The sequence below is a fragment of the Scomber scombrus genome, chromosome 7 (genome assembly GCF_963691925.1).
Source record: "Scomber scombrus chromosome 7, fScoSco1.1, whole genome shotgun sequence".
Lineage (NCBI taxonomy): Eukaryota > Metazoa > Chordata > Actinopteri > Scombriformes > Scombridae > Scomber > Scomber scombrus.
Genome location: NC_084976.1, coordinates 28,121,800 through 28,146,799, shown reverse-complemented (window position 1 = coordinate 28,146,799; position 25,000 = coordinate 28,121,800). Strand labels below are relative to the sequence as shown.

General features: G+C 39.7%; 1 protein-coding gene across 1 annotated transcript in view; it reads left to right on the top strand.

Moving 5' to 3' along the window:
- bbs9 (Bardet-Biedl syndrome 9) overlaps positions 1–25,000 on the top strand; it is a 217,983-nt gene that overhangs the window by 34,108 nt on the left and 158,875 nt on the right. The window contains exon 13 of the mRNA XM_062423178.1: positions 16,508–16,612. Within this exon, the coding sequence (XP_062279162.1) occupies positions 16,508–16,612 (105 nt within the window). The remainder of the gene's footprint in view (positions 1–16,507; positions 16,613–25,000) is intronic.

The following is a 25,000-nucleotide window of genomic DNA, read 5'->3' as shown; positions in this document are numbered from 1 at the left end:
CAGCCGCATGCCATTGCGCTGGTTCTACTCTAAAGTTTTTCCTCTTAACCTTTTGCTGAAGAACATACAGTATGTCTTTTAGTTTTAGTAATATCCTAAGAGTTGAAAAAAGGTGGAAAATATACCAAGTTTGCAACAGTCTGTACTGTGTGCCATATTCTAAACTTGCTCTGGCGACTCTGTGAAACCAGTTTAATGGGAATTTTTCAACCTCCTCGACCTTATTTTCCCATCCTTTCCCATCCATGCACATCCAGTAAAAGTGCTTGTTTTTGTGACTGATAGACTCAGATTGTAAGATTATAATCTGTAAATTAAGGGGCATTTTTGCCTTCAAGGTTTACATTGTAGCCCATTTCATGGTTGCCGGATGCAGCGCTCTCAATCAGTACCGGACCAATTTAAAAAATGATTGTCCCCATTAGTCACTTAGACACAACATGATGGGAAAATAGGGTTCAGGTTAAAAACTACTAGTTTCTGTTTACCAGTTTTAGTTGGTTCACATTCTCACACAAACACAGAACGGATTATAACTACAATAATCTCAAAAAATTACCATAAAAACATCTTTCTCCCTTACCTCCAGTGCTCTATCCATACAGATAGTTGTTGTTCTTGATATCTGTCTTAGAGGGGAGAAAAAATGTCTGCTAATGTCTGAAGAAATTATTTGAAATTTATGAATTGTAATATTAAGCTTTAAAGAAAAATAAAGCTCTACATCACACAGCAAAGACTATGTATTTAACCTGTGTGCCTCACTTAAAGAAAGTGATACTTAGGGACAAAAATGTCTGTGTCAAAAGAAAATATTATAAATTAATATCATTTTCCACTTTCAATGAATTATAACCAACATCAGTCCTGATAATAAATATCAAATATTCATTTTCAGGATTTTAACCTTTTAAAAGCCAGTTTGTTTACATATAACAATAGAAAAACACAAAAAATGAGTTATTTTCCATACACTAAATGTAAAGTGAATTATTTTGGGGGGGGGGGGGGGGGGGGGGATTATCACAGTCTGGGATTTGTCAATGATTAGCAACAACATTGATTTTGATGTATTTTTATTTTTTGTGCAGTGTCAGATTTAAAAAAACAAAACAAACAACTCCCTCTCGGTTCCTCTGGGACAAAAGTGTCTCCAATTAAAACCCATTAAAACTACATTTTTTGTTCTCTCTGCCAAACAATGACTCTCTCATGCATTCCTGTGTTCTGAGTTGTCATTTTGGAGCCATGGCTTCAAAAATGTATTGTTGTTTTTTGTTTGTCATTTAGCTGTATATGAATTTCCTTGGAAAGATTTGATGCCATATGGATGAACACAGCCCAAATGATCAAGAAAACGTCTTTAGTGAGACACAAGGGTTAAATAAAAGTGACTTTTTGGGCTCTTTAGTCTATTAACTTCATTCATATTAAGAGCAGAAGTGTCGGGAAGTGTCTGATTTAGCTTGGCAGGTCAATTTGATTGATTGTTCATCTCAACATGTGGTTGCTTTACGATCTTTAATCACAGCAGCATGTCGGTCTCAATGTCGGGAAATAAGAAAACCTACATGTGGGGGACAGTAGAGGACAAGAGAGGAGAGAGTGCTCACAGTCAGATGTGTGAGGAAGAGCTGATCAAACACTTAAAAGCACCAAAACTAACTCAACTTAATTAAGCGTTAAGAGCTTCTTTTTTAAACATTTTTTAGGAAATATATTGTAATGTGTCACGCAGCTGGATTTTTCAAATTTCTTCCATGATCAATCACTTCTGTTCTTTTCCCTTCGGCTTTTCTTTATCACTCACTCTCTCAGTCACACACCATATAGTACATACAACACACACACATTTATCCAGTGTTTATCCTCTTTTCCTCCTTCATCAAGTCCTCCTCCAAAGTACACACACACACACACACACACACACACACACACACACACACACACACACACACACACACAGCAGCAGAGACTGACTGAGTGAGTGCGTGAGAGAGGTGTGTGTCAGAGTGTGTTTGTTCAGCCCTTATCAGCCTTTTCTCTGTGTGTTCAGTCGTCTAGCTGCAGGGGAGAGTCGTTCACCTCGTCCAGACGTCGCTAACTTTGATCTGATTCGCCCAGACGTTGCGTACACACAACCTCCAACACCTCCCGCCCCTCCACCCTCCACCCCTCCCCTAAAAAACACACTGATATCTGCTGTCGGCTCATTAAAAGAGCATCAACCATCACAGTATAACATGCCATTCCTTCCCTGAGCCGTTCCACACGTCCGTACATCCTCTCTTCTGTTCTGTTCCCCTCCATTTTTTTTGACTCTTTCCACCTTTTGTGGCGCATTTAGACATGGAGAGCGTAAATTTACAGGGTGTGTAATGTAAACCAGTCAAAAGGAAAGGAGAGGGGGGGGGGGCTTTTATCAGAGGCTCTTTACAGAAAACCATGAGAACACACATTTTAGCCCCCGTTGGGAGTTCAACCTCGAACCCCTGGCAGTGTCGATGCCTTGCTCTGCCTGTTGGTCTACAGATGGAGCGAAGGACTCTTAGATCACACCTACAGTTAGTTTTCTGTGGTTTGGCTCTGGGAGAAAAACCCTGTGAGTCATTAGTAGATGGATTATTAAAGTGTCTGAGAACTGTCGTCCTGCCAGGTTAGAGGTTTTCTGTAAAGACAAGTACAAGTAGTAAAGGCCAGTCTTTACTTTTACACAGTAGCTGAGTGTGAATATCGGCCTGAATGTCTCCAAGTGGACTATAATCAATTGTTGTTGTTTTTCTTGTATTTTTTGTTAAAACCACCTTTGTTTTTACCTACTTAAACAAACTAAATGTGATTTTTTTCTAATTTTTGGCCATTTTTACCTAACTTAACCCTCACATATTGTTCATATTCTGACTCCTAATTAGTCTCTACACTAATTCACTTTCATAAATTCCCCATCAGTCATTAAGAAATGTTTAATTAATCCTCCTGTTTGATTAATTGTATGGAAAAAGACATTCAGAATCACTATTTTATGATCCAGGAGAATCAAATTTAGATTATATAGCAGCTTTCATTCAGGTTAACGTAGTTTAAAGTGCTTCACTGTTGATTGACAAGCTGATAATAATAAGACTGAAGAAGTGACAACATAAAGAAAAAGTTTCATTTTACATAATAAATGTAAAATGAAAGTGTCACAGTCGGACCAAAGCAACAGCGTTAAAATGAAGAGCACCTTTCTTTAATTTTGAAAGATGTGATATATGACGGTGCACAGTGTTGCCATCGATACATGTTGCACCATCAGTCCAGGATTCAGAGGTGATGACTGACTCCAAGATGATCAAAAGCATATATGATTGATTACCTGCTGAGAGGAAGAGGAGAGAAAGAATGATTTATTTTAGTTTTAGTTTTGTCTTGTCATAGTTTTTCATTTTAAGCGTCATCTTCTCACTTTTATATAGTAAGAGCATCAGTTATCAGCTGCACAACATAGTAAAAAATGATGTGTTTTATCTCTATTTTTGTATATTCAGCGTCACATTAAGGAAAAGTCGACCTAGAGGAAATAAGTATTGTGTGTTTTTACAGCTCTTAAATGTAAAATAGGTCAAATTGGACCCTGAACAGTATGTAAGTGTTAAATATTATTATTAATTATTAACAGAGTGACCAGTATAAGGTCAAGAGTTCAATTAAAATGTTACAGCTCATACTTTGATAGTGTGGATTTTGTCTGCAGTAATTATTTGAAGCCATGCACAGCGGCACAGAAACTGGATCACTACCAGAAAAACGTCAGACATTTGCTGAAACCATCATCCATCACAGAGGAGTAGTTTTTTTTTTTTTGTAAAGAAGGTGCAGTATGGATTGTTGGATTTATGATTTCAAGATGTGAGCGGCGTTTCTCAGGCAGTTGAAACACACCGTCCATTTATTTTTGAGCCCTGAATCAAAGTGACCACCGCTCTCACCGTGATTCATGACGTGTCTGCGCTGAAATGTAATGCGTTTTACCACAGTGCATTCTTATCGGTACATATATTCTACACCACCTCTATAAATACTAATGCAAACATGATGCACTTTATGCACAACACACAGTATGTTTCCTGTAAAGTCTTGTGTCCGTTTCCTCCATTTATTAAACTTTCATCTGACTTACATTTCACATTGTGGCACACTGCCAAGCTTTATATCTATTATTTCCTTTTTATATGTTGTAATGCAGCTTAAATCTACACTTTTCTTTTATAGACTTTTCCAGATATGTTATAATATTTGGAACATCTTTCTTCTTTGTATTGTATTGTTGTTAGATGCTGCTGGGTCAGTGATAAATGAATAAGGGTTGGCAAGATGAGCAAATCAAAAATATGTTAAACATAGTTTTAAAAGCAGCATCAGGTTTGTTAAAATGTACATTTAGTATTTTTGTTGGTTTTATGTCATTTAAAATGACATTTGCACCATTTTTTTTTATCAAAAGTAAGACTGAATGCTCCTGAAAATGTCAAATGGTGTAACCACAAAAGAATGATAAATATTACATATTTTATCCACCTACAGTGTATTGTATTAGATGGACTATTCCATTACCTTTATTTAATATAAAAGTTATAATGTAAGATCATGCCAAACTAGTTGATATGGTGTTTTATTGAGAATTTAGTGTTTTTAAGCAAGTTGAATTATTTGGTATAAAGTTTTTATGGTAACACCACTTAGACATTTTTGCCATAATCCTCTAATATATTCTCTCTAAATGGATTAAAAACAGAAATTTGATGCTGGGTCCACAAAAAAAGAATGTGTGCAAGTTATTCACACGTTTACTTTCACATTTTAACCCCTTTAAATTTGACTAAACCACATGGACACAATAAAACCTCATTGACCCTGCTGCTCACATTGATCATTATTTACTGCACTAAACACCCATTTGGTGTGTTTACATACCAATAAGAAACCTGTTTTTTGTAATGAGGGTAGCAGATCACAGAGTCCTGATTGCTTGGTGGTCTTGTAGTTGTAGATACTTAACCACACTCCCCTAAAAAAAACAAAAAAACAATTCCCCCAGCTGTGTTTCTCATGCAGAAAGACAATTTCTTGGCCACGTCTGCACATCACTGGATTTCTAATTGACTTTTTACATGTGAGCATGTGCTTGAATAAGACTCGCTGTAACTGCTCAGGATCACTGTGACAGGAGAGCAGCTGGATAAGAAGAGAGATAATTACACACAATGAAACCGCTTCATTTTCAAAGTCTGACTTTAACTGGAACTAACATAAAGTTTCGTTATTAATTTGACTGTTTTTAAAATAATGATACTAAATGAAAACAGTCAACACTAAACATTTCTTACTTTTACAAGATTGTATGTTTTTAGACATACATGCAGTTACGTGTGTGTGTTACAAGTGTGTCACGATTGTCTCATTTCTCATTTTTAAGTTCGCACCTCATGAATGAACATAAACTGTGAGCCTGGCTTTGGGAAGTTCTTTGCCTGAGCGGCGATAGCTTCCATGTCTAAGCAGACAACGGAAATTGCGCCAACAAAAACTCAAACATGATTAAAAGTAAATTCATTGAAGAAGACGCCAAGAACTGGACACACACACACACACACACACACACACACACACACACACAAAAGGCTTCTGGATTAATCTGGTGGTTTGGTTTTTGGACTTTTTTCTTCTTGGCAGCAGCTCTCAACGTTTCACTGTTTATATGGAGGATCAGAGGCTGCGACTCACTGCACTGTCACATTTACACCGCTAAAGAGACGCTGTGTTTATACAAGTTTAGGTAGCGGTCACACGGGTCAGATACAGAAGCTTCTTACATACACACACAATCAAGTGATATAAATTCTTATATATACACAGGGAGGGTGCGATATGCGGGAAGTGATGGTGGATTTATCCCCTCTGGTGTATCCTTATTTTTATCCCTAGTGAGGACAAAAAGTTATCCCCTTAATAGTGATTAATGCTGCTTCATATATAGACCAAATAAGATATCTAAAATAAAAATAGGCTTAAAAATATCTAAGTAAAGTGCTGCAATGGGTCATCAGAGCAGCACTGTACTGTGACAGGAAGTTAGAGGCTAAAAAAACTAAAGTAAAGAGCTCCGTGACTAAGAGGCTGTCTCATGTTAAAGATATTACTGTCAGCGCTTGTGTGACAGTAGAGATGACACAGCGTCTACACTACGTGATGATGCAGTAAACGGACCAGGGGTTGCTTCCTTCCCTCCTTTTAGAGACTTGCAGACATGTAGGTAAAACAGAGGTATTATAATTAAATTTGTCTTGGGCTAAAAGTGCCAGGTGCAGCTGCACATATACAACAAATACATAATAAGCACAGAAAAACAAACATGCATCACAACACAAAGTAACAAAAAAAGTGAGACTCTCCTGTTGACCCCTCCACAGGAACACATAAAAAAGACAGAATAAGTACAATACAAAGCAAGACACACAACACAGAGAGCAGTAACAAGACTGACATTGACAAGATGAAGGGAGAGGACAATGAAAAACAGTAAGGAGATGATGAAAATATATATAATAGAATACAATGAGATAAAAGACAGTAACAGTAAACAAAGGACAGCAGTCTGTCATCAAAGCAGATTGTTTTCTTATTATGACTAGTCGTTATCTACTGTATCCTGTTTAATTTAATGACAGCAGATTGTCCTGTTTCATGTTGTGATTATTTTCTATTGAATATTGTAGTTTGCTGCATAATGTTCATGTACCTGAATGGAACAGTGACTTACAAGAAGTGCATTGACACGTCTGGTTGAGTGGTGTTATGCACAGTAGTGAAAGGAGCATTCAGGGATTTAATTCTGGCAGGTTAAATTAATGTTTAATCTTTCGTTTTGCTGTATATGATCACATCTCCTTTGTGTTCAGATGATATACGGACAAGTTAGGGTTAGGGTGACATCACATCACAAAATAATAATGAAATAAAACCTCCAAATGCAGCGGTCAAGTTCAAGTGCTGTACATGCTGATGTAAAAGCTGCAGGAAATAGTCTAATATTCTTTATAGTCCTCACAGACTCATTGTGGCTCTGACTTATTTTCATCAATCATCATCAAGCGTTTCACAAATCCCACCCAGCACATTCATATCTGTGGGTACATAAGCATAAACACATGCATGTGTCACCTTAATGTAGCCGCATAGATGTAGTCACACACACACACACACACACACACACACACACACACACACACACACACACACACACACACACACACACACACACACACACACACACACACACACACACACACACACTGTGAAGTAGCTCTGAGTGTGTGTGTGTGTGTTTATGTCACACTCTTTTGTCTTCCTGCACACAGAAATCTGGAGCTGGCTTCCACTCGTCAATCAACAGCTCTCCACTGTGTAACACGAGAGCTGCTACACACACACACACATGCACACGAACACGAACACACACACACACACACACACACATACACACACACACACACACACACACACACACACACACACACACACACACACACACACACACACACTTTCTGTCTTCCTCTCCTCTCACCTGCCAACTATCTGACCCCTCACTTTGGCCCTGACTGGTTTGGCTCAGCTCTGCAGCGGCAGCACCAGCGCGGCTGACCCTTAATGGTCGGATTTGCCCCCAAACCGAGTGTTTTACATCCGTTACAGTTGTGGGAAATTAGGGGGAAAAAATAAATGAATGGAGTCAGCGTGAGTTTTAATGAATGCTGGGACTTGGCTCAGAGGAGCTTGATCCCAGTCAAACTGTCAGAATTTACTCTGTGATTTTGTCCAGAAAATCACACCCAGGTTTATAGAATAAAGGCTGCTGTATGTATGTAGATGTAAATAAATAATAACCAATAGTATTACTAAACAATACAGAATTTAATATAAAATAAAATTGATACAAAATAAAATGTTTTGCTTTGTTTTTTTCCAGAATAAATTTGGCTAAGGCTTTCAGAGTTTGTGGTGACAGACTGTGAAAACAAACACTGACTGAGAAAAATTAAGTCCATCATGTTTGTATATTTACTTCTAACTAAAGACAAGATGAATGAATGAAAAAGCTCTTGGCAATAACTAGAGCAAATATATCTACAAAAATAAATCTTCGTGTGCAGGACTTTAACCGGCGGCTAGAATTTATTCAAACTCAAGAAAAAAGATCCTGTTAAAATCATTTAAATATGTAAGCTTTATGAAATCTCTGTTTATGTCTTATAGCATTTATGCCTCATATATTTATATACACAGTTTAAACCCACAGCTTCTCTTTTGCTCCCGTTTATCCTCAATCCTCTTTTGTTTTTTTATCATTTGATGACTGATGTAAAACCTTTCTAAGTGTAAAAATACCAAAGAAAAAGAACAGGTGTAAGTAGCAGTGATAAAGCCACAGGTGTTATATAGAAAAAATGTGGCGTTAAATTAAATAATGAATTAAATTTATTTAAAAACGCTGTTAGTGTGAAACATCCTATGTCTGTTTTTCATCATCACTTCATCTCTCACACACACACACACACACACACACACAAACTTTCTCTCTCTGCTCATTTTCTACCTCCCTGCAACAAACAGATGTATCTTAACAAACCACATGTACACACACACACACACACACACACACACACACACACTCACACACACACACATGTAACTATCACTCTTACAAGCGTCATCCTCCTCAGAGCGGTCATTATATGTTTTTGTCTTTCTACTGCAGCTGTGTGTGTGTGTGTGTGTGTGTGTGTTTTGCTGCTGCCTCATGTGTCTTTGATTGTAAGTGTGTATCCCCACTTGTCTGTGTGTGTGTGTGAGAGTGTATGTGTGTGTGTGTGTGTGTGTGTGTGTGTGTGTTCAGCGAATATAAACTCAGGTCTGCTTCCAAAGTTTTCTGCAGGGATTTGTTAGAAAGTGCCTCGCAGAAAACAGCGGACAATAAAAGTGTTGATTCATGTGTTTGTGTGTGTGTGTGTGTGTGTGTGTGTGTGTGTGTGTGTGTGTGTGTGTGTGTGTGTGCGTATGTGTGTGTGTGTGAGCGGGGGGTTGAGTAGGAGGGGGGGAGGTAGCGCCTTCTGACTTTTATTGTTATTCCAGTTTTTATTCGTCTCAGATGGCGACTCGATTCCCTGTTCACCACACACTGCCTCCTTTGTTCCCTCTCTCTCTTTCTTTCTCTCTCTCTCTTTCTCTCTCTCTCTTTCCCACCTACTCTCACTCTATTTTCTCCCACCATCTATTCCTCCTCTCTCTGCTCCGTGTCCTGCTGTCCCTCAATGTCTTTATTTCTTCTCCTCCGTCTTCCCCCCTTCAACCTCAACCTGCTTTTCCCTCTCTACATGACCCCTTTCCTCTCCCGCCTTCTTTCTCTTTATTACTTCCCAGCTCTCTTCCTCTTCCTCCTGCTCTTCATCACACACACACACACACACACACACACACACACACACACACACACACACACACACACACACACACACACACACACACACACACACACACACACACGTCAAGCATACAGTATCATTTTCATACAGATAACTAAGTTGTAGTTTGAAACGTTGATGTCAGGCATCAAACTAAAATTGAATTCCTTTTTAAATGATTCCCATTAAGAAAATTGTGTTTTATTTTTTAAATCAGCTTTACTGCTCATAGATGTTATATTCTCTTTTTTTTTTTTACAGTGATACTTATTCAGTTACAAGCTAAATCAGAGCCAAGGAATACATATTTCATGCATGGATTAAATTATTTTTGCCTGGATTTGGTCTGTTTCTGTGTTGTAAATTGAACGTCTCCCAATAAGTTTGAGGTCCTTGAATACTGTGGACTCGTTTAAAAAGCACCTATAAAAACAGATCAATGTTTAGGTACTTTGTGGTTTTTCATGTTTTAACTTGACACCTACGTCCGTTCACTTTGTATGTTTCATCTGGTGTCTTTATTTCTATTTAACTCGATTTTATATGAATGTCAGTCCCATCCATCCATTTACTGCTGCTTATCCGGGGTCGGGTCGCGGTGGCATTAGGCCGAGCAGTTAAACCCAGACACCTTTCTCCTCAGCCATGCTCCTCCTGTGTGATCCCAAGGCGTTCCCACGTTAGGAGAGAGATGTAATCCCTCCAGTGTGGGTCTCCTCCCAGTCGGACGTGCCTGGACTCTATCTCTAAGGCTGAGCCCAGACACTCTCTGGACAGAAACTCATTTTAGCCGCTGTGACCATAGGTGAGGGTTGGGTCGTAGACTGACTTGTAAATTGAGAACTTCGCCTTCAGGCTCAGTTCTTTCTTCAACAGGACTGGTGAAGCCTCCAAAAATGATGTAAATAAATCAAGGGTCAATCTGAAATTCACGTCTTGCTAATCCAGGGAGCATCTTAGAGTGGAGCCTTTTAGCGCCAAGCAAAACTTTATTTCCATTGGTCGCTATAAATGGTTTAATCTATGACAAGAGTGTTAGTGACTGAACTAAAGTAATATGAGATAAGCGTTAAATAGTGTAAAGTGTGGTCAACATTACATTTAACCACAACGTCACCTTACACTGACACTGCTGGACTATTTGCTGCAGGTAATCGATCAATTAAAGCAATTAAATATAGCAATGAATCACTCTAATAACAAATCATAATGATAAACTCACAGGCTACATGATTATATTAAAGAAAAAGATGGCTATAACAGCACCTGTACAATGGATGTGTGTGTTCATTGGTACAAAAACATGTTAAATAAATCAGTGCACATGTGTGATGAATAAATCTACTGTGTGGATACAGATACTAGTTTTCAACATGATATTTTATTCAGAATTGGAGCCGTTGGGAACTGTTGATGGACCTCAGCAGCCATGTTTCTATTTGCCGTTACCACCGAGGGGATTTTCACCATATGTGTGAACTTGTTTGTGCTCTATTTTCCACATGGTTTGGCACGCGTTGCTTTCATGATGCCAAACTGTCATCGTAATCATAAATTATATTTGGAGCTCTAACCGAAACATTGGGGTCCAGTAAAGAAACCGGTTCTTTGTTTTGAAGTGAAGTTTGAAATGAAAGCGTTTTATCTTCTCTGTAGGGTCGATGTTGTCTGTTCAGGTTGTGTAGAGGTCAGAGTTCAATGTTTAACACTGCACCGATGGTCACCTCACATTCACTTTATTTGCCTCTGGATGAGTCACACACACACACCACACACACACACACACACACACACACACACACACACACACACACACACACACACACACACACACACACACACACACACACACACACACAGAAGAAGCAAACTGGGAATGTCTCCCAACAAATTTACCTTCCAGATTTTTTTTTTCTTTCACAATGTTTTTTGCTTTTTATATTGTTTGCACATGACAAAGACACACACACACACACACAAACACACATAGACACACACAGTACCACACATACACACACACACACACACACACACACGTCTCTTTCCCATCTCCTTGTGCGGTATAGATCACCATCTCCACCCCTCTTGACTTCTGACCTCTTCCAAACAGTCAGTAGTCGGTTTAACCTGAGCTGTCAAGTACTATAACCTGAACCCTGAGGAAAGCTACAGCGCTGCACCCTGAACACACACACACACACACACACACACACACACACACACACACACACACACACACACACACACACACACACACACACACACACACACACACACACACACACACGTCAGAGAAACATTTAAGACCACATTTTCACTAAAACGTCAAATCTTTATTTATTTATATTTGGATAAAACTTTAATCCTTTTGCAGACATGATAAATGGATTTAAAGGACAGGTTCACAATTTTTTAAGTCTGTCTTAAAACAGTCAGGTGCCTAAACGAACATTGAAGCAGGTTTTCCTCGCTGTAATCATTCCTCCTGTTCATACTGACCATTAGAAGATTCACTCCAAATGCACTTTCAATGTAAGTGATGGAGGACAAAATCCACAGTCCTTATTCTGAGAAAAAAAAAATTTGTATAATTTAGTAGCATCAAGCTGAACAGACATGGCAGAAAAAGTATGTTTTAATTAGTGTGTAATCCCATGAAACTAAGAATCATTGTGTTTTTGTTAGCTTTTGAATTAGTCCTTTATATCTACAGAGGGAGCGGGTCCTCTTCTATGGAGGCCACCATGTTGCATCGCCATGTTTCTACAGTAGCCCAGGATGGACAAACCAAACACTGGCTTCTGGAGAGGGCCTTCATAGGTTCTCCTACATGTTTGGAAAGTTGGGGAGTCATTTAAAACTTTATCTGAAGCTTATATGAGGCCTCAACTGTCCAAGTTAGTCAAATAAAGTGGATATCTGACACATTTACAGTCTTTTTAGCATCAAATTCCTTCTTAGTGTTTCCCTGTTGAGCTGTGGTGGAAGTATAGTAACAAAAAGAGGAACTTTGGCACTAAAAACACTGTAACGTTGAAACATAGAAGATGAGATTTGACTCATTTGGGACGGCTGAAGCTTCAAATTAATTTCAAATAAACTTTTACATACATCATATACTTTGAAAGTGCATTATGAAGGGATCTTCTAATGGTCGGTATGAACAGGAGGAATGATTACAGCAACAAAAAAAACATGTCCCACTATTCATTTAAGCACCTGACTCTTGTTTTAAGACAAAAATTGGGAACCTATCCTTTAAAGGAAAGCAAAATATGTGGAACATTAGTCTTTGCACTGCCATGAAAACAGAGCCCATGAAACAGATTAACGTGTCATTTTTGTGTTTTAACAACCTTGAATTTGTAAGCGTCAATGGATTAGCTTCATTCAAAAAAGATGAGGTGTTCACGCAGGCTGTAGATCGTTCTGAGAGAGGAGGACAGAGGCAAATGAAGGGAGAGTTGATCAAAGTAAAGGAGAAACTGAGGTTAAAAGAAGAGCACCTCTTTATTTTCTGAGGGAAATAGAGGGAGGAAATTTGAGAAAAAGGTGTAGAAGCAATTTAAAAGGTGACAGAAAGTTATAAAAACAGAGTTGCTGAGGGTAAGAAGAGAGCAGAAATGAAAAAAAAGAGGGTAAAAAGAGGTTAAGAAGGAGAGGTAAGAGAAGTAGGGGATTGTAGTCTCTCCTTTTGTGGAGTTTGTTTTCCTTGGCGGTGATGTTAATGGGTTAATGTGCCTGAGAACACTGGGACCAGTCTGAACAGTCTCACCGGGTCGGACCTCTTGTTACCTGGATTTCGCAGGTTCGATGCCCACAGCGACCCATCGTGACCTGTCCTGATGTGCCTGAATACATGATGACAAGCTGTAGAGAAAAGAGACAGAGATGGATAGAGAGAGAGAGACAGAGAAAGAGAAAGAGAATGAGAGAGAGAGAGAGGAGGGATTACTTTGTGTCTCCTTTGGTGTTGTTTGTTGGTCTTAATGGGCCTGGGAACACTTAAAGCACTTAAACCAGTCTGACCAGTTTGACCTGCAGGGGACAAAGGTTAAAAGCCTTCTACTGAAAGACAGCATGACAGGGAAGGAGGGAAAGGGGGGGGGGGGAGGAAAGAGGAGAAGAGGAAGGATGAGGGGAACATGAAAAAGATGGAAGGTGGGAGAAGAAGTAAAGATGCAGAGGTAAGGAGGAAAAAAGGGAAGGTGTCATGAGAGAAGATTGAAGAGTAGAGGAGTATCTTTCAATGCAGTCCAGAAAATTACACACAAGTGCTTTCTGATCCAACGCTCCCATCGTCATGACGACATCATACTCCTATTTGGCTGTCAACACTGTTAAAAATCTCCTTGATGTGAAAGTGCTGTGGTTAAAGTTTAGTTGGGTTTCGGGAAGAATCATGTTTGGGATTAAACTTGAGTACTTAAGGTTAGGAGACCTCCGTTGTCATGGTTAGGGTAGTAACCTCGTAGTTATGGTGGCCGATGGTAGTCATGGTTTTAAAATAACAATAATGATGTTGACTCAGAGTTGGAAATGTGAAACAAACCACAATCTAATATGTTAAAATCTGATGGTCTTGGCAGCGTTTTTTCTACCAACAGTTTAGTAACGCCAAAAGTTTTTCCCTCACTAATTGGTTCCCATCATTGTAGCGCTGCTTTGGACTACAGTTCAGGTGAGGGTCACTTCTGATATAAAACACTGCAGGCAACGTTGCGTCAAAGCAGAATATCATGACGAGTATCAGTCAGGCTCTCATGAAATCTGATTAAGATTTTCATGGTCTCTAGTTGGTGGTTGCTGCTTATTTTGGGAAGCTCTTGAGCAATGCCATTACGTCAAAACTTCTCCTGATGGACAGATTTTCACTAAATTTGCTTTATTTTAATGGTCCCAAGCTCCAAAGCTCCCAATAAAACCACTAATTGTTGGTTTATATATAGATTAAGCAAACAAGACAAGTCAAATTTATTCATATCACACATTTAAACAACAAGGCAATTCAAAGTTACATAAAACATAAAGTCTTTATGCTAAACTAATTGACTCCTGGTTATAGGTTCATATTTACTGTACAGACATGAGAGTGGTGATAATGTTCTCATCTAACTCTCATTATAAAAAAAAAAAAATACAAGGAAAACTTACCAAAATTTACAGCTAGGATATTATGGATCCATGTCAAAAATATTTACTTATTTTACACATTAACCCTCTTGTTGTCTTCCTGCTTTGATTACTTATTACCACACAGGTTTTACACATATTTCTTTGGAAATTAGGCCTCATTTATATGAAATTATACCTCATTTTTTACTTAACACCTGTTGTCTTCTTGGGTCATAATCAACCTGAGGCCAACAGGAGGAGGTTAAAACTAATACTGGCTGATCTATTATATGGAAGAGAAGGACAGATCGATGACAGCACGAGCATAGAAAAGTGGGAGGAAGGAGAAAACGAAAGGAGCAAGAGGAGAAGGATGGATGGTAGAAAGAGAGATGAGATAAGTGTAGGAAGAGGAGGAGAAGAAGAAGACGGAGGGAGAAAGAGAGAAAGAGAGAGAGGGGAGGTCACGCTGTCAGGACGTTTGACAGAGTGCGGAGAAAGTCTCTCTCTCTCTCTTTCTCTCTCTCTCTCTGCTTCTTATCGTTTATCTTCTCTTCTGTGTGTGTCATCGTGTAACCTTTCATCTACCTCTCATCCATCTCGCCTCCTCCTACGCTGTTTATCCTCGGCTCAAGAGGTCTCCGTCTCGGCCTCGGCTCAGCGCGAGTCTCTCCTCTATTTTATTGAATAAACTGAGAGATACACACACACACACACACACACACACACACACACACACACACACACACACACACACACACACACACACACACACACACACACACACACACACACATACACATACTCGGGGTTCAGTCACCTGTAACAGCCCGAGCTCAGGAACATCACGCCCCATTACACCACCACACTGCCCTGAGTGTGTGTGTGTGTGTGTGACTGCATGAAGCCATTAGCTGTAATATATCCTTTCCTCTCCGTCTGTATTTGATCCCTGGTTTTTCTCTCCTGTGCTTGTTTGCTCTCTCTTTCTCTCCCTCCCTCACTCTCTCCCTCCCTCCTTTCCACCTTTCCTCCCTCTCTTTCTCTCTCTCTCTCTCTCTCTCTCTCTCTCTTCTCTCTTTCTCTGTTAGTTTTGGGTTATTTGAAGGGGAAGCTACAAGTCATCGCCCCTTTCTCATGCTACATATAAATTCTGTGTGTGTGTGTGTGTGTGTGTGTGTGTGTGTGTGTGTGTGTGTGTGTGTGTGTGTGTGTGTGTGTGTGTGTGTGTGTGTGTGTGTGTGTGTGTGTGTGTGTGTGTGTGTGTGTGTGTGTGTGTGCGTGCGTGCACTTAGGATGAATGTTAAAGTTGGTTAATGTTGTTAATCTTCTGTCCTCACCTTGCCTGGAGATTTTAAGTGTAAGCAGAGCTCTCTCTCTGTCTGTCTGTGTGTGTGTGTGTGTGTGTGTGTGTGTGTGTGTGTGTGTGTGTGTGTGTGTGTGTGTGTGTGTGTGTGTGTGTGTGTGTGTGTGTGTGTGTGTGTGTGTGTGTGTGTGTGTGTGTGTGTGTGTGTGTGTGTGTGTGTGTGTGTGTACAGTAAGGGGTCTGGTTAGCATTGGGTTTGCTGTATCCTGTCCTGTCCACACCTCGGAAATGCTGACTCCGACTCTTCAAGTTGGTGTGTTTGCATATATGTATGGGTGCGTGTGTGTGTGCGTGCGTGTCAGTATGTGTCATAGGCTGCCTTATTTCCTCATCCACATATATCAATGTTTTTCTTTTAAAAGAGAGCAAATGTGAAACCAGAACTTCCGACTGATGTTCCAAAACTGAAGAAACCTTAATTCAGAAACACACTGACTTTTGTAAAACTCCTAATTAAAATAAGTAGGAAGCCATAAGAAGCCATGTAATGTAATGTAATGATGTTTGTTTAATCTCTACTCTACAGGTGTCGGCTCCTCCACAGTTGTGGCGTTTTCGGCTTTTCTAAATGGCCGCTACCCCCCCGCTGACCTGACCGGAGACATCACACTGTCCTACAACTCACCGACAGGTAACGCAACACTTTTTTTTATAACGGGGTTTTTTCCTGAACGTGTGCCACTTTATTTGCAATCAAACCCTTTTTTTATTTTAACAGAATAATCACTGTGACTGATTTTTCCAGACACAAATGAGTTTCTAACATAGAATAAATCAATCAAACTGTGAATGTTAGAAGCACCATCCGTCTTTTTCACTCATAGTGTTGCATTGATACAGAAAATTGCAAAAATAAATTAACTACAGCAGCATGATACAGTTAAAAAAATAAAATATTGTAGTGATAGCATTTCGTTAGATGTTAAATACTTTAACAAATGAGTACAGCAGCTCTGAGAACACGTAATTACTGTAAGACGATCAGTTTGCTTTCTCTAAAAACTTCATTTTAGTTGTTAGTTTACTTTTTTAACAGCACTGACAGGTGACTGAGTGCACTGACAGCTTGTACAAATAACCCCAAATTCACTTTTAACAGCGGTGAGGTGTAAAAAAAATAAAAAATAAAAATCAGCGACACAGAAGGATATCTGGAAGCAAATGTTGGCCTCTTGCACACTGGAATATATTAGCTAAGTCTGTGTTGATTCTCCACAAACTTGAAGAGGCGTAATTATTCTCACATAAAGACGTAAGAGATGAAGAGCTATCGGAAAACAGCTTTGAGTAAATGAGCAACGCCTGCACACCGACTCTAAACCGCATATTTAATATTACAGACGATGTTTCAGCCTCAAGTTGGATCTTTGTTATGTCAAAATGTTTAAAACTTGTTATCACATCCTTCACCTGTCACCATATAGACTATCATGAGCTCTATTTTTTGCTTTTTTACCCTCAGTTTTTCTCCTGCTTCGTATCTTTTTAAGAAGTAGAGTCAAACAGCTTCAAACATTTTTTAACTTGCATGTATATGTGCGTCTTCGCCTCACTTCATGACGCATCCACTGTTGACTTTCTATGCTTCTCTAAATTGAACTTTCTGTCGTGTGTCATGAGGTAAGGTAAGGTAAACGCTATTGATCCCCTATAGGAGGAAATTCAAAATTGACACAACAGTAGCCTTGTAATGGTGAAGTGATAAAAAATACTACATACAATAAAACAATCTCTACAATAATCTGGAATTATATAAATCTACAATATACATACATTCATTATACTATATACAAGTGTGCAATATTCCTGTGATTTAACAGTAAGGGACAGCCTCAGTCTTATTAGTGGGAATGGGAGGTACTGGGAGCTGTGGGGTTGTACAGTCTGATGGCTGATGGTATGAAAGAGCCCCTCCGAGCACTTTAAGGCACATGGCTTAACAGTGAATCATCACATTTTCATCTTTGTTTTCCAAACCAGGGCTAACACTAAATAATCCCTGCAGATCCTTACAAAGTCTTAAAATGGTCTAAAAATGTGTTAAAATGTATGGATTTGTAGGGGTTAAGGTATTAAATTTGATTTGAGCGTAATTATATTTGTTCAGTTTATGTTATTTATCATTATTATCATTATTTTGTGATTATTTTACATAAACCAACTAATCAACATGTTAATTAAAGTAAAACAATAATCAGCTATAATGAAACTAATCATTAGCTGCAGCTCTATTTCAACCTACACCAGTAAATCCTACTTTTGCACTATTATATGGTATTATTTTTTCCTTAAATAGGTTTTAAAAAGGTCTTAAAAGTCATTAAATTTGTTCTTAAAACATGAGCAGGAACTCTGTAATGTAATATAATTACCTCAAATGATTTCCTGTATGTGAAGTGACATAAAAAAACATTCCTGCCCACTGCTGACCAGAATGACATTCATGTAGGATGCAACTAGATGGACTAAAAACTAAAACAGCAGTAACATCTAACAGTGAACATCACTATTTATTTGAGAAGTATGAAGACTTTTTTAACACTTGAGCTATTACAGCACATCTAACTGATCTTCAATGACATTTAACATCATGTACAGATGGTGACAGCGTTCAAAAGGTAATGACAGTGCTGCTGAATATCTACAATATAAAAAACAGCCTTTAAATGAAACACACCATTCTCTGTAACAGCATCAGCATTAGTGTAAGTTACAATCTGTAGTTAGTTAGAGTCTGGAGCATCAGATCCAGTGTTCTGTAAGAGCGCCGAACACCAGCTGCTAACACAGCGCTCACTTTGACGTAAGGACATCTGGGCGCTTTCCAGACAAGCCCAGTTCATCCCCCTGCTGCCTCCAGGCAACTGTTTCCAGGCCCTGCAATATTTCTGGAAGATATTACTTTCCCCTGCAAACCAACAAAACCACTCTTTATTTCAAATGTCACGGACCTCTTTTCTTTTTTCTTTTTCTTTTTCTTTTTCATTTTTTTTCAAAACACTGATTTCAACGTCAGTCAAAAAGCTGCTTATGAAAAAAAACAGTGTTTTCATGCTATTGTTTCACTTGGATTGCATTTGCTTTGGCAGGCCTGTGTTGGTGGAACAGTTCCCCCCCTCCCCAGAAGCACATTTAATGTGAAATGTCTGGAAATATTGGGAAGTGTTTCTTTTTTGTTAAGCTTTATTGTGATGCTAAAAATAGCTGAAAATAACTAGTCTGGAGTATTTCAATGGGGCTTAGAAGCCAAGCAGCTGGGGGAGAGTACGTAGCGGGATGGATGGATCTCGAGCTTTTGGAAGAGACGCGTCCGACTTTAAGTAGAATTGGAAAAGGGTTTATTAAAGGTTGGAGGAAGAAGAGGCACGACATGGATGGAAAAAACAGAGCAGACATGAGGTATACTCTGAGCTAGATCAGGAGAAGGAGGTAAGGAGGTGAGCTGTGCGTGGGTGGAGAAGAGAACAGGGAGAAGAAGTACGTATGTTTGGGGGAGAGAAAGGAAGAAGGGGGGGGAGGTGGTGGAGATGAGAGAAGAGAAGAGAGGAGGAAAACAAGGAGGACATGTGTTGTAAGGGTGTGGACCCCGAAGAGGGAAATGGAAAAGGAGGAGATATGAAACTATCTGGGTTGTAGAGGAGAGGCAGAATAAGGGACTCATGTACAGTGTGGCGCCAAAAGTATGTGGACACCAGCTTCTGCTCCTCTGGGAATGATTTCCACCAGATTTTGGAGCCTGGCTGCATCTCAGTTCATCTTTAAAGTCTCTGATGGGGTTGATAAGGTTGAGATGAGGCCAAGTTCTGCCACAGCAAAACCATCGCCCAATCGACCAAGCTTTTATTAGATACAGAGATAGATATGTAGACAAAAAGGTAGGTAGATGGATCTTTGTTGCCATCGCAAGTATATAATGTAACTTGAGCAGTCCAATTGCAGCATAAAAATATAAAATATATACACATAACACTAGTACACACACACATAAGCCCAAACACATCTCACCCACATCCATGACTACATACACATTCATACCCATAACCATATAAACTTTAAAATATGTGTTGAATACTTTAAAATATAGATAAATATATAAATAAGGGGCACAGAGTCAATTATTGTTCAAAGTCTGGGGAAAAAGTGTGACGGGCATTATCATGTTGAAATGGAAAAGGTGGAAAAAAGGGCTTAAAACTTGAAAAACAGCCCAAGACCCAAAGCACATTTAAGCACAACGAGTTCATGTCTTCATACTTTTGGCCATATATATGTCAGCTGTTAATGTACAGAGAAGTGCGGACTCACAGATGAATCCAAGGGAGCAGGTGGAAGTAAATCAGGTGGTTTTTAGGTGTTTTTGTACCATTTTTAGTAAGATATATGACCAGGAGACCCTGTAGAGAGCAAAATACCCCTTTGTTAAATGGACTGAACATATTCATACACTGTTGGCGCAGCCATCGGGGGCAATTTGGGGTTCAGTATCTTGCCCAAGGACAAATCAGCATGTGGACTGGAGGAGCCTGGAATCGAACCACCACCAGTCGTCTGATTAGTGGACAACCGCTCTACCTCCTGAGCCACAGCCGCCCCCTGTTATATAAAAGCTTGATCTCTAAAAATAACTTTTTAAATAGATACTTTGAGGTGGAAAACTCAAACTATGTATTAATAGACCAGGCTTTTTTGTATGTGGGGGATTGTCATGTTTAAATGTGAAAAGGGGAAAAAGGGCTTAAACATTGAAAAACAGTCGACCACTTTTGGTCATATATGTCAGCTGGTAATGTACAGAGTAGTGTGGACCCACAGATTAATCCAGAGGAGCAGGTAGAAGTAAATGAGGTGGTTTTTAAGTGCTTTTGTAACACTTTTAGTAAGATGACTATATAGAGAGCAAAATACAGTTGGTTATATAAAAGCTAGATGTCTAAAAACAACTTTTTTAATAGATACTTGGAGGTGTTTTCATCTGTAAATCGCCACATCTATCTTCACTTGGATTATGATCTCACCAATTGATCCAACAGTAGTGGCAATTTGCAAGCTTGGCCATATATGTCAGCTGGTAATGTCCACAGATGAATCCAGGGGAGCAGGTGGAAGTAAACAAGGACACTTCACTTGTAAACCTTTGCAATAAAACTGAAGTAAATGAAACGGATGTTATTTTTAACTGCTTTTGTGCCACTTTTAGTACAATGCATGAGAGCAAAATACCCTTTGTTATATTAAAGCTATGTCTAAAAACAACAACCTTAAACTAAACTAAATAGATGTTTGGAACTGTTTTCATCTGTGAATCACCACGTCTATCCTTACTTGGATTACGCTCTAACCACTGATACAACAGTAGTGGCAATTTGCAAGCTTTCAACAATTTCACGTGTTAAAGACTGTCTTTTTATCTGATTACAGTGCAAGAAATCATATGCTTGCCATTCAAGCTTGGAAACTTATTCTGGCTAACACCTTGTCCACACTGGCTGCGGTTACAGTCCTCAGTCGGTGTAAGTGGACGTTCAGACGTTCAGACGTTCAGACGTTCAGACAGCTGTTTTTAATCTATTAATGTCTAATGATGTAAACCTATTTAATTTTTCTTCCAAAGGCAACATCCTCATCTTTCGACATCCACTTTTTTTTTACGTAGACTATCTTCCTCTGTCAAAGATGACGAATGCAGTCTACCACTCGTCCTTTCACTGTCAATGAAGCATTGTTATTCGTTACTGTATGAATGGAGACATCATTAGAGACTACAGCACATCAATCAGCAGGTGGATTTATCTTTACGTCGCACCGTAGACGCTCAAACTACACACATATATCCTCACATGTCAGCCATGAAAATTCCTGTTATGCTCATTAGCTCCGAATGTCACGTGGAGTCCGACTCACTCTAAGCGCTGGTGGGCGAAACTGCAAAGCGGGTCGTCTTAAGAGCATGTACGTAGATGTGTGTGTGCGTGTCTAAACCCTCGACGTTGTGTGTTCCTGCGGTGCTAATCTCCATTAATGCCTCGTCTCCTCTCATCCTCTAAATGCTCTCCCCTTGGTATGAAAGGAATGCATCACTTTTACCTCTATATCTCTCTTTCTCTCTCTCTCTCTCTCCGCTCCCACCCAGGGGTGACACACCTTAACACCAACCCACTCCAACTTAACACCATCATCCTCGCACCCCGTGGCCACTGCCCCCCCTCCACCCCCCCACCCCACCTCCATCTGTAATCCCTACAAAGGCTTTGACATTTAAGTAGACTGTTGACTCCTTAAGCCCTTCAAAGGAAACTCGACGGCGGCTCGAGTCGTTACAATCTAGAAAGAATTTCATTAGTACCCCTCTGCCTCCCACCTCCTCTGTGATTTTTCCTAACACCCTTGGACAATGGGCTTTCCCACACACACACACTCACACACACACACAAGCAATAATTCGGCACAATCAAGTGGTCAACTTGGCATTTACAATACATTGTTAGCTCATACACAATGGGCATTTTCATCCGAGCTGTCAAAGATAAGTTGCGACTGTGCGAATAATTTCCATAAAGCGCAGCCAGCTATGATTCACTGGGGTTCGCTAAAGCCAGTTTTCGTGTGGAAACCCAGGGAGCTAGTTGGCAGTCTTTGTTGTTTTCTCCTGTTTAATAGAGCGTGCCAGAATGACCACCATCTCCATATGTTAATGTCTCTTAAGAGGCTGTGGTACTTTTCATTTAGGTCCTTGTTAAAAAAAACTGCTACGTCTGAAATCTATTTATTTGTAGGCCAGCTGATGTTGGTGTCGGGAGGTTTTTTTCTTCAATATGTTCTCAGCTCTGTTTGTTAGTTTGCACAATTTGTCAAAAAAGCTTAACAGATGTGGTGGAAAAATTAGTCCACTGAGCAAAGGAATAAGTGATTCATTTACGGTGCCTCCTCTTCTAAACGTGAGGAGATAAGTCACTTTTGTTTGCACTCACTCGAATGGAAAAATAAAATCAGGCAAATATTTTTTTATCAGATCTGTTTAAAAAGTTCTAAACAATTATTCACGTTGTAAATATTGATGAATGTGCAGCTTCAGGATAGGTTTGTGCTCACTCAGGGTTTTCTGGTTTTCAGATTAGCTGCTTCAGAAGATTGAATTTTCCATTTCGTACATCTAAAATATTTAGATAATAGATCTTTTTTTTTATGTTTCCTTCTTGTTAACCCTCCTGTTGTCCTTGAGTCAAGGAAGGAAGGGAGGAAGAAGGAACAAAGGGAGGGAGGAAGGAAGGATGGAAGAAAGGAAGAAGGAAGGAAAAGAGGAAGGAAGGGAGGAAGAATGAAGGAAAGGAGGGAGGAAGGAAAGAAGGGAGGGAGAAGGAAGGAAAGGAGGGAGGGAGGAAGGAAGGAAATGAGGAAGGAAGGAAGAAGGAAGGAAAGGAGAGAGGAAGGAAAGAGAGAAGGAGGGAGGGAGGAAAGAAGGAAGAGAGGAAGGAAAGGAAGGAAGGAAGGAGTGAGGGAGGAAGGAAGGACAGAAGGAAGGGAAGAAAGAGAGAGGAAGGAAAGAAAGAGAGAAGGAGGGAAGAAGAAGGACAGACGGAAGGAAGGAAGGAAGGAAGTAAGGGAGGACAGAAGGAAGGAAAGGAGAGAGGAAGGAAGGAAGGAAGAAAGGAGGGAGGAAAGAAAGAGAGAAGGAGGGAGGGAGGGAGAAAGGAAAAGAGGAAGGGAGGAAGGAAGGAAGCTGGGGGGAGGAAAGAAAGAGAGAATGAGGGAGGGAGGAAAGAAGGAAGAGAGGAAGGAAAGGAAGGAAGGAGTGAGGGAGGAAGGAAAGGAAGGAAGGAGTGAGGGAGGAAGGAAGGACAGAAGGAAGGGAGGAAAGAGAGAGGAAGGAAAGAAAGAGAGAAGGAGGGAGGGAAGAAGGACAGACGGAAGGAAGGAAGGAAGGAAGGAAGGAAGGGAGGAAAGAAGGAACAGTTGACAGTTTGACCCGAGAGGACGACATTAAGGTTAATGCAACTTGTCCCACTCTCACTTGTTGTGGTTGTTAATCATTAAACAGTTAAAACAACTCTATTTACCTGTTCTTATCTCTACAGAATACTTCAGACAAGCCTTTTATATTATACATTTGCTGATAATAGTTATAGAGTTTTAAAAGATTATCTTTAGCAGGCAGAAGGGACAGCGAGGTCGGTCATAGCTCAGGGTCAGCTGCAGAACAGCCTGCAGAGCTCCCACTTCAGTAAATTGCCCGTGAACACGATTTCTACATCAACGCTCTTAAAACATGATTTCCTTAGTTAACTGAGAAACTTCAAGAACAGTGGTTTGTACAGAAAAGTCAAGAAAAGGGATATTTTAAAATAGTGAAAAGATATTTTGTTTCTCACAGTATAAAAAAAAAAGCTGTCATGGCACTTCTGGTGGTTCTGTATTTAATTATAAAATAAGGAACACCTTCTCAACCTTCTCAGCTATTAGTGATATAATAAAGGCATGCAGTCATGAAACATTACACCTACTTTTTCTTTTCTTTTTTTCTCCCCCCCCCCACCACCACCACCACCACCACCACCACCACCACCACACCAGCTAATGGATCCAGAATTTCACTCATTTCAGCCTCAGCCAGTCTAATTTCTGTCCGCCTTCACAGGAGATTTTTAAGAACAGGAAAGACTGATTGAACACTGGCTGGCAGCCGGCCAGGAGCGGCTACTGTGTGTGTGTGTGTGTGTGTGTGTGTGTGTGTGTGTGTGTGTGTGTGTGTGTGTGTGTGTGTGTGTGTGTGTGTGTGTGTGTGTGTGTGTGTGTGTGTGTGTGTGTGTGTGTGTGTGTGTGTGTGTGTGCCGGAGTGCCTTCTTGCTCCATTTGACATGTCCTTTACGTTTAACTGGAGCTTTCACTCAACATTGATGCTTTTAGTTCTTTTTCCTTTTTTCCCCATCTTGCTCTCTTTTCCTCTTCATGTTGTTTTAGCATTTTTTCACTTTTTTCTTCTTCTTCTCCCCTTGAATTCTGCTTTTTTATGTCTTTTTTTGTC